Source organism: Octopus sinensis, linkage group LG3 (assembly GCF_006345805.1).
Source record: "Octopus sinensis linkage group LG3, ASM634580v1, whole genome shotgun sequence".
NCBI classification, from domain to species: domain Eukaryota; kingdom Metazoa; phylum Mollusca; class Cephalopoda; order Octopoda; family Octopodidae; genus Octopus; species Octopus sinensis.
Genome location: NC_042999.1, coordinates 44,225,637 through 44,240,149, shown reverse-complemented (window position 1 = coordinate 44,240,149; position 14,513 = coordinate 44,225,637). Strand labels below are relative to the sequence as shown.

The 14,513-nt window shown below is 37.4% G+C and overlaps 1 protein-coding gene across 6 annotated transcripts in view; it reads left to right on the top strand.

Annotated features, from left to right (window-relative positions):
* Positions 1-14,513, top strand: part of LOC115209216 (DNA polymerase subunit gamma-1) — a 69,830-nt gene that overhangs the window by 49,586 nt on the left and 5,731 nt on the right. For all 6 annotated transcript variants that reach the window (XM_036500952.1, XM_036500953.1, XM_036500955.1 and 3 more), the window contains 9 exons: positions 27-122; positions 2,635-2,795; positions 3,542-3,595; positions 5,623-5,740; positions 8,236-8,371; positions 9,471-9,577; positions 10,596-10,735; positions 12,105-12,134; positions 13,250-13,364. In XM_036500952.1, coding sequence (XP_036356845.1) covers positions 27-122; positions 2,635-2,795; positions 3,542-3,595; positions 5,623-5,740; positions 8,236-8,371; positions 9,471-9,577; positions 10,596-10,735; positions 12,105-12,134; positions 13,250-13,364 — 957 coding nt within the window. The remainder of the gene's footprint in view (positions 1-26; positions 123-2,634; positions 2,796-3,541; positions 3,596-5,622; positions 5,741-8,235; positions 8,372-9,470; positions 9,578-10,595; positions 10,736-12,104; positions 12,135-13,249; positions 13,365-14,513) is intronic.

Here is a 14,513-nt window from a genome sequence, read left to right as displayed (position 1 = left end):
TCATATATTTCTTTGTCTCTTTCCAGAATTATGACAGAAACAGTCATCCTGCATACCACACTGGAGAAGGGCCTTTCATTATTGAAAATATTCCAGTTTATTTCTTTAAAATTCCACACAAAGTAATTATTTTCCAAGATAATTTAGACTTGCACTTTGCTTGACAATTTTAGATGTTTGTTTAGTCTGGTGTCAAATCTGATTGTCCAAAGAGATTCATGTTCAAGCTATGATCAAGTACAATATAGCTAATTGTATAGTGACCCATGAGTGAGTTATTAGTTTGTCTTTGTCGACAATGAACTTGGACATCACACCGGAGAAAATAGGTCACAGTGTGTCTGCTGTGACAAATCAGTACAATGGATGCTCAGAAGGCTCTGGTGGTCTGCTAGGACTGAAGGCAAGGTGTTGGCTTTGGATTTGTGCAGTTCATGTTTTCTTTGTGCTCCTGTAATCTTGTTCTGTTTATAGTAGGTAGAATGTCTGTTGGTGCATCTTTGCTAAGCAGGACGATTTTGTACTTGCATTTTTCAAGTGTCTGGGTTGATCTTAAAGCAGTTCAGTGAGGCTTTGAGTGTATCCTTGAAGAGCTTTTTCTGACCACCTTGTGTGCGCTTGCCTTCCACCAGTCCCCTGTATAAAACAGTATTTTGGAGAGTTGTGTGTCAGGCATTCAAGCAAGGTGGCCTGCTCACCTCTTCTCAGCACTGTGTAAATGTTTGGAAGATCAGCTCAAGAGAGGACCTCCATTTCTGGGATCTTGCCTTTCTAGGTGGTTTTCAACAGCTTTCTCAAGCAGTTCATGTGGAAATGGTTTAGTTTTTTGGCATAGCATTCATACACTGTCCAAGTCTCACAGGTATACAGTAGTGAGAATTAGCTGGGTATTATATGCCATGCTTTTGCTAACTGTTTTAGGTACTTATGTAATCATGAACAGACATCTTCTCAATCTGCTCACCTTTGATCTATCAAAACATCCAGGATTAATGGCTAGAGAGATGGCTGCACCAACACCTGGCTAATAAACTTTACAACTGTATAGATTGAAACACAGAGAAACGAAGTGCTTTACTCAAGAATGCAATATGTTACAGAAATTGCACCTATAACCTGATAATGATGAGCTAAACACCTTAACCGCTAGGTCATGCACCTTCATAAGCCATGATCATTTTGGTATATATTTAACAGTGTACTCAATTATTGTTCCTTTATTAAAATGGTAGCTTTTGTCTTTTACTTGTTTCAGTCATTAGACTGCGGCCATGCTGGGGCAACACCTTGAAGAATTTGTAGTCAAATGTATTGATTCCAGTAATTATTATTATTGTTTTTTTAAAGCCTGGTACTTATTACAGGGATGTAAACACACCAGCAGTGGTTGTCAATCAGTATTGGGGGGACAAACACAGACACACACACACTCAATGGGATTCTCTCTAGTATTTTAGCCTGGTTATTTATTCTTATTTCTTTACTAGCCACAAGGGGCTACACACAGAGGGGACAAATGGATTAAGTTGATTATATTGACCCCAGTGCGTAACTGGTACTTATTTAATCAACGCCGAAAGGATGAAGGGCAAAGTCGACCTTGGCGGAATTTGAACTCAGAACGTAGCGGCAGACGAAATACTGCTAAGCATTTCGCCCGGTGTGCTGACGTTTCTGCCAGCTCACCGCCTCCTGGTTATTTACTCTATTGATGAAAATAGTGTGATAATGAGAACTGGTTTAGTAGAGTAATGGCTCATTATAGAATTAATGAGCAATGGAAGGAACTGAAGAAAATATGTATATTTGATTAAATATAGAATGTTGCAAACAATACCTGCAAGAGAAATTGGATATATCTAAATCATAGTTGTGGTTGAACAGATTGGGCATATCTCTGATCAAAGGCATTCCATCTGTGACCATCCTGTTATATATATATATATATATATATATATATATATATATATAGTTAATCCAAACATGAAAACATAACAACACGAGGACGTGGAACAAGTATAGTGTTATTGGATGCTAAGGAAAGAAAGGAGGATTTAACGTTTCGAGCAGAGCTCTTCGTCAGAAACATAGGAAAAGGAAAGATCCAAGGAAGGGAATACAGAGGAAAAAAAATCGCCAACGATACACACGCGGTCACAATATCATCATTCAACATCCATTTTCCATTCTGGCATGGGTTGCACAGCTTGACTGGAGCTGGCAAGGCCACACCAGGTTTCATAATCTGTTTTGGCTTGGTTTCTACAGCTAGGTAATCTTCCTAATGCCATCCACTTTACAGCATGTACTGAGTGCTTTTTACATGACACCATCACCAGTGCTTTTTTTATGTGGCAGAATTTAGGCACTCTGGTCACTCTGAGTTCAAATCCTGCTGAAGTCAACTTTACCTGTCATCTTTTTTGGAAAAAAAAAATGTCCAATGTATCCTTTATTTAAAACAATAAAATGTGATTTGAGGGAGATCTGATTGCATTTTTTCTAACATGTCAAGCAACTATGTATAAGCTCCCTCATTTGCTCATACAACCTTGGCTGTTTCACTTTTGTTTTTTCTTCATTGGTTAAATATTTTTTGTCCTTATCATTGGTTTCTTTCTTTTGTGTACATAGGATGGTAAGAATAAAAGAGTGGGAAATATATTGGCAAAGGATTACTTAAACAAAGTTACAGATGGCACATTAAGGGCTTCTGCTGGTGGTGATTATGCTAATGCTGTGCTCCTTATTAGCAAGTTGTGCTCTTACTGGAAGAATAACCAGAAAAGAATTGAGTAAATAAATTTATTTTTGAACCATTGAATAATTTATATTTAATTAATTTAGGAGTTAACAGTGTAATTACTGGCTTTATTGTTGTTTAATTATAGGTTACCCCTGACTATGTGTAACCACCTGTCTTACATATCAGCCTATGAACGGTACTCATACACTTTTCAAAGGAGGTATCTCGCAGTTGTAGATTGTATGGTAGTAGATGAAGTGACAGAGCAGAGAAGAGTTGGGGAAAATAATTACAACAAATCCAAGAAAATTTAGTTTCACAAATCAAATTCACCAATAATGGGAGATGAATGAAAATACTGTTATGTCAGTTACCTCTAACTATTTAGAAAATGTCATTAATAGAAAAAAAATGTAATAAAGTTTGTCTTTATAAAATAATAAAATTTTAATCACAATTTTGTAACCAACTACATATTCTTGTTCCAATATTTGTTGAGGTTTGATGCTTCTTGAGAGAACTTGGTCCTGAGGACTATGCATCAAGCAAGTTTGGTGGAGCAATTTGCATTCCATTTAAAATTAGAAAAACTGTGAAAAATAGTGCTCTATTAGAACCATCTACTTATATATTCATGACATTTCCCTATATTCTCTCTCTCTCTCTCTCTCTTGGAAGAAGAAATGTTATATTCTTTCAATTCTCATTATAAATCTACCAAAAGAACTTGTCTAAGAACTCTTCTGTGGAAAAGGGAATACAAATTGTTATAATTTTTTGCTTTTGGCTTTTTAGGTCACAAATGGTTGTTTGGGCAAAGCACAGCGAACTTCCTCCTGCAGTCATTAGGTAGGTCTCTACCAAATTGTATTTTGTTTTAATTACACAGGCATACCTGTGTAGTTAAGAAACTAGTGAAACATTTTCAGTCTTCTTTTTATAATTGAACTAGCAGTATAGCCCAGCGTTGCTTGGGCTTGTTTTCTTTTCGACTCTTTAGAATTGGAATTTTTGAAAAGTAAAAATTTTGCATTATGTAGCTTGTTATTCTCATTAAGTGAACATTTTTCTGGTTGAAATACACCGAAAAATGATGACACAGCAGTCAAAAAAATCATTAAAAAATAGGGATTTTCATAGAAAAAAAGCACCTTTTTGATGTAAATAATTTTTGGTGTTAACATGGTCCGATTTGAATTTTTTCTTCTATGGAAGGAAGAGCAAGCCTTCTTCTATCATACTCTCAATTTTGATCAACTTGTGCCACAGGGTCTTGGAGGAGATAGTGTTAGTTGAAGGCTACTAAACCTGCCATACACAGACAACTTCAGTTTTATATATATAGAGATTTGTTCAGATTCCACTTGGTGTAATCACTAGCAGTATATGTATAGTTTGACTTCTGGGGTTTGTTCTGTCTTTTAAAAATTTATTTATTTATTTATTTTTTTAGCTTAGTCCTCTCCGGTAGATGTCTTTATTTATGTGTGTGTATAAAATCAACTAGTCCATATCCATCCATCCATCATTTTGAATCCAGGTTTTGTTCCTGTTAACCGGGGTGGCAGGATCTACCACAATGCCATAACAACCACCCTCACACCATCTTGCCATCTTGCTCAGTTTTGGGCATCCTCCCTTCTCAAGCCAACACTCCCAATCTCCCCCTCCACCTGTCCCTTCCACATTTTCTTTGGGCTACCTTGCTTTTGCCATCCATTCACCTCAAACTCTAGCACCCTCTCCAGAACATGCTCCTCATCCCTCCTCAACACATGCTCGTACCACCGCACTCCATTCTCCCTTGCCAGCCGTTCCACTGATTCCTCCAACCCCAGCACCCCCATCAAGTCCTCAGTCCTTCTCTTATCAAACAGCTATAACCCTCATTTTCTAAAATTAACACAAGAGCCATTAAATATATACATACTCTTTTCTCACCAGACTATTGCCATGATGGGGCACTGCCTTGAAGGGTTTAGTTGATCAAAGTGACCCTTGTACATATCTTAAAGTTTGGTACTTAATCTATCACTCTGTTTTTGCCATAATAATTTGAGATGTTTAAATGAGGATCTATAGACATTGCTCTTCTCTTTTTATCATATATATTATCTACAGGTTTAATTTAACCTTCAATAATTAGGAAATACATTTATTGAAAAATAGGTGTAGGAGTGGCTGTGTGGTAAGTAGCTTCCTTACGAACCACATGGTTCCGGGTTCAGTCCCACTGCGTGGCACCTTGGGCAAGTGTCTACTACTATAGCCTTGGGCCGACCAAAGCCTTGTGAATGGATTTGGTAGACGGAAACTGAAAGAGGCCCGTCATATGTATATATATATATGTGTGTGTGTCTGTGTTTGTCCCCCCAACATCGCTTGACAACCGATGCTGGTGTGTTTACGTCCCTGTAACTTAGTGGTTCGGCAAAAGAGACCGATAGAAAAAGTACTAGGCTTACAAAGAATAAGTCCTGGAGTTGAGGTGCTCGACTAAAGGTGTTGCTCCAGCATGGCCACAGTCAAATGACTGAAACAAGTAAGAGTAAAGAGAGTAAGCTACAGTAAGATTGTACATGAATTTCAGAGTCATTATCATTTTGATTCCAGATCTGTGGTTAATATCAAGCTCTATTATTGAATTGAATTACATTGATAAAAAAAGAAAGTGAAGCTCTTTATGTCTTGCCCAGTGCAGAGTTTGACCTCATATTTTCAACTAGTAGTAGCCAGTAGTTCCCCACCACTCAGCCTCCCCAACCCTTATTTATTTATTTTTTTTTTTTGGAGCAAGACGATTTCCTTTGAAACAAACTACTGTTATTATATTTCTGCTTTTAATTGATTTTTAAAATTTTATATGTTCATTAAAGGAACAAAGAGTATTCAGTTATTAAGCAGTATGGTGCCATTGTACCTCGGATTGTTCCAGCCGGTACCGTTACTCGACGTGCTGTTGAACCAACGTGGCTGACAGCCAGCAACGCTTATGTATGTATCTTTTGATTTCATTTTACAAGTAGTGGCTTCTTGTTTTAATCATCATCATCTTCTTCATCCGTTTTATGTTGTTGTTTCCATGCTGGCATGTGTTGGATGAAACCTGCTCAGGCAGTATTCTAAAGCCAGGTGTCCATCCTTTTGCCAGCCCTTACTTGTTTACTAGTAAGATACTTATTTGCTCGGTCTTTCATGTGATGAACTGCTCAACAGCTGGATATGCTTTGGTGGCAGACACCAATAATGACATTGCTACCTAAGCATTGATACTGGTTTTTTACACTTCAACATCAACAATACCTATTTCTTTACTACCCACAAGGGGCTAAACAGAGAGAGGACAAACAAGGACAGACAAAGGGATTAAGTCAATTATATCGACCCCAGTGCGTAACTGGTACTTAATTTATCGACCCCGAAAGGATGAAAAGCAAAGTCGACCTTGGTGGAATTTGAACTCGGAACCTAACGGCAGACGAAATACGGCTACGCATTTCGCCTGGCGTGCTAACGTTTCTGCCAGCTTGCCGCCTTATATCAACAATATCAAGACACACACACACGTGTATGTATATGTATTTATCATCATTATTATTGTCTTGCAATATCCATATACTATGCTGTCATGGGCTGGATGGTTCAACAGGGTGTGACAAGCTGGAGGATCGCATAATGCTTCACTGTCTACTTTAACATGGTTTCTATGGCAAGATGCTCTTCCTAATGCCAACCATCTTATTGAATGTACTGGTTGCTGTTTTCATTGCACCAGCATTAGTGAGCTCACTGTTATAAACCCAAACTCGAATATCAAAGTTTAAAAGGTTTCACAGTCTCTCAGAGTTTTAATTGCTTCTGAGTAATTCTTACATTCACTTACGAGTTTGTGAATATCTTTATCTATGTGTGCTATTAAACACCTAAGTTTGCTTTCATCTTTGATAGGTGGTTCAGCAGGAAAGGATTCTAAAAAATTTTTTAAAGTTCCGAACCAATATTTCCATTCTTTTGAAGCTTGACTCAAACTTAGATCAGCGGTGAACAAGTTTGGTTTTATAAATTTGCTGATGTTCTCTCTCTGTAGCTATAGTTAGTTGATTAAATTGTTATAAACCCAAACGTCATCGCAATAACATTTTTATGCAGCGAGTTGCTACATTCTCGACTAACTAAAATCAACACTGAACACATCGTGCCGCTAACAGAACAGAACTCCGCGCAGTCGCACTGCAGGCATATAACAGCAATCGAGACAATCAAAATCACATGATCAAAACTAAAATCACAACAGTTACCATGTAACTAGCAAGACTAAAGACACTCCTGAGTGAGCGTGCTGTAGAGAAGGAGGCAGTTATATACTAGGTGTTAAGAGGTGTGATAGAAAGGACAAGAAGAGATTTCTTGCTGTAGAGAAGATACATTATCACTTCATATTACATGAGAGTGAGCATGAGTTTCATTCACAAAGCATTAGGGTGCTTAAGGATTCACAGTGCCATGCAGCAGAGATGAGTCGGAAACCATGTGGTTGTGAAGTAATCTTCTTAACCATACAGCCATACCTTCACCAATGAGAATGAATATGGATTTGAAGGCATTGAAAGATAAATATCACAGACTAGACATATTACAACTCTTGGCCTGTTAGAATGTATAGTTTTGATGTTAAGTTGCTAGATCTTATTCCTTTACTGCTCACAAGGGGCTACATACAGAGGGGACAAACAAGAACAGACAAACGGATTAAGTCGATTATATCGACCCCAGTGCGTAACTGGTACTTATTTAATTGACCCTGAAAGGATGAAAGGCAAAGTCAAACTCAGCAGAATTTGAACTCAGAACATAGCAGTAGACGAAATACCTATTTCTTTACTAAACACAGAGAGGACAAACAAGGACAGACAAACGGATTAAGTTGATTATATCGATCCCAGTGTGTAACTGGTACTTATTTAATCGACCCCGAAAGGACGAAAGGCAAAGTCGACCTCGGCGGAATTTGAACTCAGAACGTAACGGCAGACAAAATATGGCTACGCATTTCACCCGGCGTGCTGACGTTTCTGCCAGCTCACTGCCTTATAAGTTGCTAGATCTATTGTATTTAAGGCTAGATCGCCTTAAGTTGCTAAATCTGTTGTATTTAACCCTTTTGTTACTACATTTCTGTTGAAATACATTGCCTTTGTTTCAATTACTTCTGAAAATAATGAAGAATTTAGTTAAATAACTTTGTATCTGGAACATAAACTGATATGGCATTTTGATGGAAGGTTTTAACTATGGTCACTTTAAAGCAGAAAGTGTGTATCATAGACTCAGAGGTGTTCACAGTGGGCTGGTATAAGAAGGATGTCTTTATACTAGTCAGCATTGATTATTTTTTATGATCCAGAGTTGTTTTTCAAAATTATATCCTTGAAATCGTTAGGAAAAATAACTTGCTACTAATGAATTTAGTTCTCATTTAAATGTTTCAGAAAGATCGTATTGGAAGTGAACTAAAAGGAATGGTGCAATCACCACCTGGGTATTGCTTTGTTGGTGCTGATGTGGATTCTCAGGAGCTGTGGTTAGCATCTCTAATTGGTGATTCCTTTTTCACTCAGTTGCATGGTAAGAGCAATTTGTTGAGTTCTTTTGTTCTTTCTTTTCTGTATTATGTCTCGAAGAACTAAACAAATAATGGTATTTCATAATTAATTACATGTCAATATTTTAACATGTTTCTTTGTTCATTTTATGTCTAGTTTTCCATGGTTGCATGGGTTGGATGGAGACTTATTTGAAGTAGCATTTTATGGCTGAATACCCTTCCAGTCACCAATCCTTACCTGTTTTTGAGAAAATGATTCCTTTATTCTACTGGTCTTCCATACTGTTTCCATCTACTGATACCACTCTCAAAGCATTGGTCAACTCGAAGCTATTGTAGAGAGACACTCATTTGTGGTATCACGCAGTGAGATAGAACTTGAAACAACTCTATATCCAAACAGCCATGCCTGTGCCTATCAGAATATTATTATGATTAACTTTGTTTCATAGCCCTACCAATCCTTATCACATAAACTTCTGTTGGCATCATTTTTGTCTTGGGAGACAATGGAGTTGCGCATAAAATAATCTAGTCCGGCTTTTACATTTCATGTCCTAATACATTTCCTGCTGTGGCGGTGTAGTCCTATCCGGGACAAACACTCCCTCTGGCAGGTGCTGCAAATGTAGCAAAGACTTTGCCTGGCTGGTTGTAATATATACTTTATATGCACTTTCTGACAAGTTGTGATGCACCTGAGCACTGTATACAATAATTTCATTATATTATATTATATAATGTCATAGTTTCTTGTTGACGTCTTTTCTTGTCCTTCCATTTCTCCTCTCTCTCTGTCACTCCTTTGTGTTCGCCAATCTCCACCGTTGCTGGCAACTGCTTCTCAGTTGCTAATATTGATGTTGCAGGCTTTCATATCCCTTTTGCAAACATCCTTGTGTCATAAGAATAAACTTATATCATAAAAGTATCTATGATGAAGCTTTTTATGTCTTACTATAAATCACCTGTTTCATAGCCATGCCAACCCTTATCAAGTAGGCTTATACCATAAAAGTATCTATGATGACTAATGAGTATACTCTAAAAATCAGGACGCTTAAAGTGACATTTTTAGGCTTGAATCTCCTATCTTTAACTATTCTTCACTGTTTGTAGGCTGCACTGCCTTAAGTTGGATGACACTGCAAGGTAAAAAATCTGAAGGAACAGACATGCACAGCAAAACTGCAGAATTGGTTGGTATCAGCCGAGACCATGCCAAGGTAATGCATCATTTTTATCCATATTTTTTCTTTAAATTTCAGATTTTTACATTTTTTTTAAAGATAGTCCAGCTATAGAAAATCTACCTCAACAAATTCTGCCTGACCCATTCAAGCAGGAAAGGGTGAATATATATATATATATCACTGTGATTACCATGACAGGCCAGGTTATCAGATGTTGCTACGCATCACTGGTCACAATGCGCTTCACATTGTTTTAGCCTGAAAATGATGCCACCCTGCTGGCTAAGCGAGCAGGCCAACAAAAGAAAGAGTGAGAGAAAGTGGTGGCGAAAGAGTACAGCAGGGATCGCCACCACCCCCTGTTGGAGCCTCATGGAGCTTTAGGTGTTTTCACTCAATAAACACTCACAATGCCCAATCTGGGAATCGAAACTGTGATCCTATGACTGTGAGTCTGCTGCCCTAACCACTGGGCCATTGCGCCTTTGCATGCCTTTAGAGATTCGTGTGTCCTTTACATGCCTTTAGAGACTGGTGAAATTGGCAAAATGTTCCTCTCGAAAAGTTTCAAATCAACAACTGCAACGAAAAACATATGCAGAGAGGGAATTCCAGAGAGCTGATGTTCTGGAAATGTAGTCAGTTAGTGTGGGCCTTGATGTAATGAAAACAAGATGAATGATGTGAGATAGACAGGCAAATGAATTGGGTGTGGTATCAAAACAGGTCAACTCAGAGGAGTGTTGGTCACTGTAGTTAATGTTATAGAAAAAGCAGAAAGAGAAGACAGCATTTCCATTGGACAGAAGCAGGAATTTGTCAGTGAGCAACTTCATACCAATCAGTTGGGTGACCTTTGTTAATGTATTCTAGAATGACTTGTGTGTGTATGTGCATATGCATACCTAGCTGTTTCAATATCTCAGATATAGGAGCAGTACTCCTGTTGTGGCTCTCAACTCAGTGTGCATTTTAAAAACTGACTAGCACTAACAATTTTTAAGTAAATACGAAGTGTCTTAATATTTGTCATTGTTGTTGGCTGTTTCAGGTTTTCAACTATAGCCGGATCTATGGAGCTGGTCATAAATTTGCAGAACAGCTCTTGTTACAGTTTAACCACCGGTTAAGCTATCGTGAAGCACAGTCTAAGATTAAGAAGTTGTTTACAGCTACAAAAGGAAATAGAGAGTAAGTAAATTCTATTCTTCTGACTGAAAAATCCTTTATTGTTCTTGTAAAAGTTGATTTAAAAAAATAATCTTTTATTAATTTGTCTTTCAACTGTGGTGATGCTGGGTACTTACCATCTTTAAGGACAGTCACTTATATGGATGAGGACAGCTAGCTCTGTAAAGAAATGCCGATCTCTAACTGCAGAGGGAACCTGTGGTAGAGGTAGACCCAGGAAGACATGGGATGAAGTGGTGAAGCATGATCTTCGAACTTTGAGCCTCACAGAGTCAATGACCAGTGACTGAGACTTTTAGTAATATGCTGTGCTTGAGAAAACCCAGCAAGCCAAGTGAAATCATAGTCATGGCTAATACTGGTGTCACATGACTGGCACCTGTACTGGTGGCACGTAATAAGCACCTTTCAAGTGTTGGGCCTCACAGAGGCAAAGCGGCTGAATTCCTTTTGAGAAAGGTGTCATGGTTATACTTGCTCAGAGGCCTATGCAAAATTGCAGAAAGTGTATGAAGAGGAGTGTATGAGCCGCATAAATGGTTCAGACATTTTCAAGATGCCCCAAAAAATGTTGATAGTGACAAACGTTCTGGGAGACCCACAACCAGTAGAACTAAGAAAAACATCGCAGATGAGTGTGCAGCTGTGAGGGAAAATCGTCAAATCACCATTTGTGAGTTATCAGAGGATGTACAGATTAGTTACAGTTCAGTTCATTATCCTTGAAGATTTGGGTATGAGACGCGTGTCTGCCTAGTTTGTGCCAAAACTGCTTTCAGCTGACCAAAAAGACGCTCAGGTTTCAGTTGCACAAGATCTCTATGATTGTTTTGAAAACAATGAAAACTTTTTGAAAACTTTGTGTAGGCCTGTGTAGATATCACTAAGCTTTTGGCAAAATTTGATGCAATTTTTGGCAAAATTTAGAATATTTATTTATTTATTGAATCAAAATATGATCCTTGTTCATTAATGACCTTCATCCAATGTTCCTCTAAGGCATATATTCCATCTTCAATGAATTTTTCATCTTTTACACTGATAAACTGTTCAAATGCTTCAATTACCTCTTCTTTACTTAAGAATATTTTATTGCATATAGCAAACTCGCATATAGCTTGTTGTTGCTACACCTGTCTTTGTCTTTAGTTTTTCTATAAATTTGAACTATATATATATATATATATATATATATATATTATAATAATAATAATAAAAATGAAATTATTGTATACAGTGCTCAGGTGCACCACAACTTGTCAAAAGTGCGTATAAAGCATATGCAGTAATGTACAAATGTCTGATCAGAGAGAGAAAGTAAATTTAACATGAGTTAATTTTTAATGGTTTTATTTATTTCTTATTTCAGCGCTGAGACTGGAAGTTGGGTTGGAGGCAGGTGTGTATCTCTAGATTCTCTTCTTGCTGCTTTTGTTGTTGTTGTTGTTAACTTACTTTGATCTGGCATGTTAGTGTGACTATTTGTTTATTTTCATTTGGTTGGTGAAAAATGTATGGAAGTTAATAATCAGAAGGACTATTTTTGTTCTTGGGCAGTGGACCTAATCCTTCACTCTGTTAGGTAGTAGACTAAATAATTCCTTGCCCTGTATAATGTCAGGTCATGCCTCTAGTCTGCAGGTAACTTCCTCCCATTATTCCTGGAAATCCTAATAACAAGTCTAGTTCTTTCTTCCATTTTGTGACTAAACATTAAAAAAAAAAAGCAGTACAAATTTGTTTATTTTTATGTTTGGGTTTTTCCATGCTAGCATGTTTATTATTACATTTGTTTCAGTCATTAGACTGTAGCATGCTGGGGCGTTTTAGTCATTAATATCTTTATCTATTTTAGTGATTTCTATTTATGACATCATTAATTTATTCAACATATAAATTACATATCCTTTCTGTTGCTAATCCTTACCAGTTGTTCAAGCAAAGGTGTTCTTACCACTACATGTCTGTCAAAGCCCAGAGCTATCATTTGATTTGTTGACTGAGAAATGACAACAGAGAATGCTGATTGTAGCTCACAAGGTCACAATGTAAGCACTCACACACACACACACACACATTCACCAGTATAGTAGTATGGTTATGAAGTACGCTTGACAACCGCATGGTTTTGGGTCACAGTCCCACAGCGGATTGATATAAAGGAGATTTGGTTGCTATTTCTAACAAGGTGGGCAACTATCTAAGGGTTTCTTCATTGGTACAACACTGATTTCCTGAAACCTTTGATTCAAAAGCCTTTCCAGACTTTTGATTTTTCCAAAGTAGGGGTGGTCACCTCTGGATTTTAAAAACATTGAATTTACTTTAATAAATGCAGGCATGGTTGTGTGGTAAGAGGCTTGCTGCCCAACCAAATGGTTCAGTCCTACTGCATGGCACCTTGGGCAAGTGTTCTCTACTATAGCTTTGGGCTGACCAAAGCTATATATGTGAAAATTGTACTAACATGGATTACAGGTTTCTTAACTAGACTTCTAACTGTTTGTGTTTCAGTGAAAGCTTCATGTTTAACAAATTAGAGGAAATTGCCAGGGATGCTCAACCAGTGACACCAGTTTTGGGCTGTCGAATCAGTGAAGCATTAGAACCAAAGCAAGTTTCTGAAGATGTAAATATGGTTTTCCTTATTCTAGCAGAAACAATAGAAATGCTATTTTGAGTTCAAATAAGACGAAACCTTTAAACCTACAGATTTTATCTATTAACCCTTAAACAGCAGACATCAATTAATGTTTCATTAGAATATAGTGGACATGGTCAATTAATGTTTCAAAAATTTTGCATGAATGAGGTCATCATCAAAAGAAAGTGAATATTTCATGGCACCTTTTGATAGTGAGATAGTAAATTTTATTGTGTGCGAGATTGACAATTATTATAGTTTTCCAACTTAAAGTGAAAATAAATATAAAAATTGCTTTCAAGAGAAAGATATTGGTTGTTTTTCACCTGTTTGGCACACACATTCATGCAACCTTTTTCCCCCGACAGTTTAAGGGTTAATGATGTTATATAACCCCAAGTCAGCTCTAATTGTGCAGTCCTATGGCACACACGTAGTAAGCAGTTGCTCCATTTATTCCATCCTTCAGTGTACACAATCTGACATGTAGTGATGAATTGTATGGATGTACAGTATGACAATCTGGATATGTCTTTTCTACACTGTCTTGCCATTTATCACTTTAAATATTGTAGTTAATGTGTGATGAACTCAGAAAAGATGTTCTCACCTGGAAGGCAATAACATGGTCAACTTACAGCAAATTGGCCAATGTTTGGAAAGCAGACGCTGCACCACCACCAATCAGCAGCTGCAACAAAGTTCTCCAGGCACTGATCCATGGTCTTTCAAGGTCAGTGGATGTTGTAGAATTTAAGTGGATTTGTAAAATCTATATCTTTTGTATTTTATTGTGCCAGTTCAGAAACATGGACTCTTCCTTCAAATCTTCAGAAATGATCAGATGGTTGTTCACATAATTTCTACAAGAAATACAAAATCTTTTGTGGAAAATACATCCAACACAAAAAGAAATTCATGGGACTTTCCCACTCATAAACAGAGAGACAACAAAAGTGTGTTTTGCTGGGTACTGCTTTAGGGAAAAGATGAGTTAGAATCATCATCTGTCCTTTGGAGACTTTGGTCAGCTACTGGCAAAAGTTGCAAGTTCTCTTATCCAGAGGTTACTACTAGAGATTTGGGAAAAACATTCAAGACCTTGGTGTGACAGTGCCGTTTCATGAGGTCTGA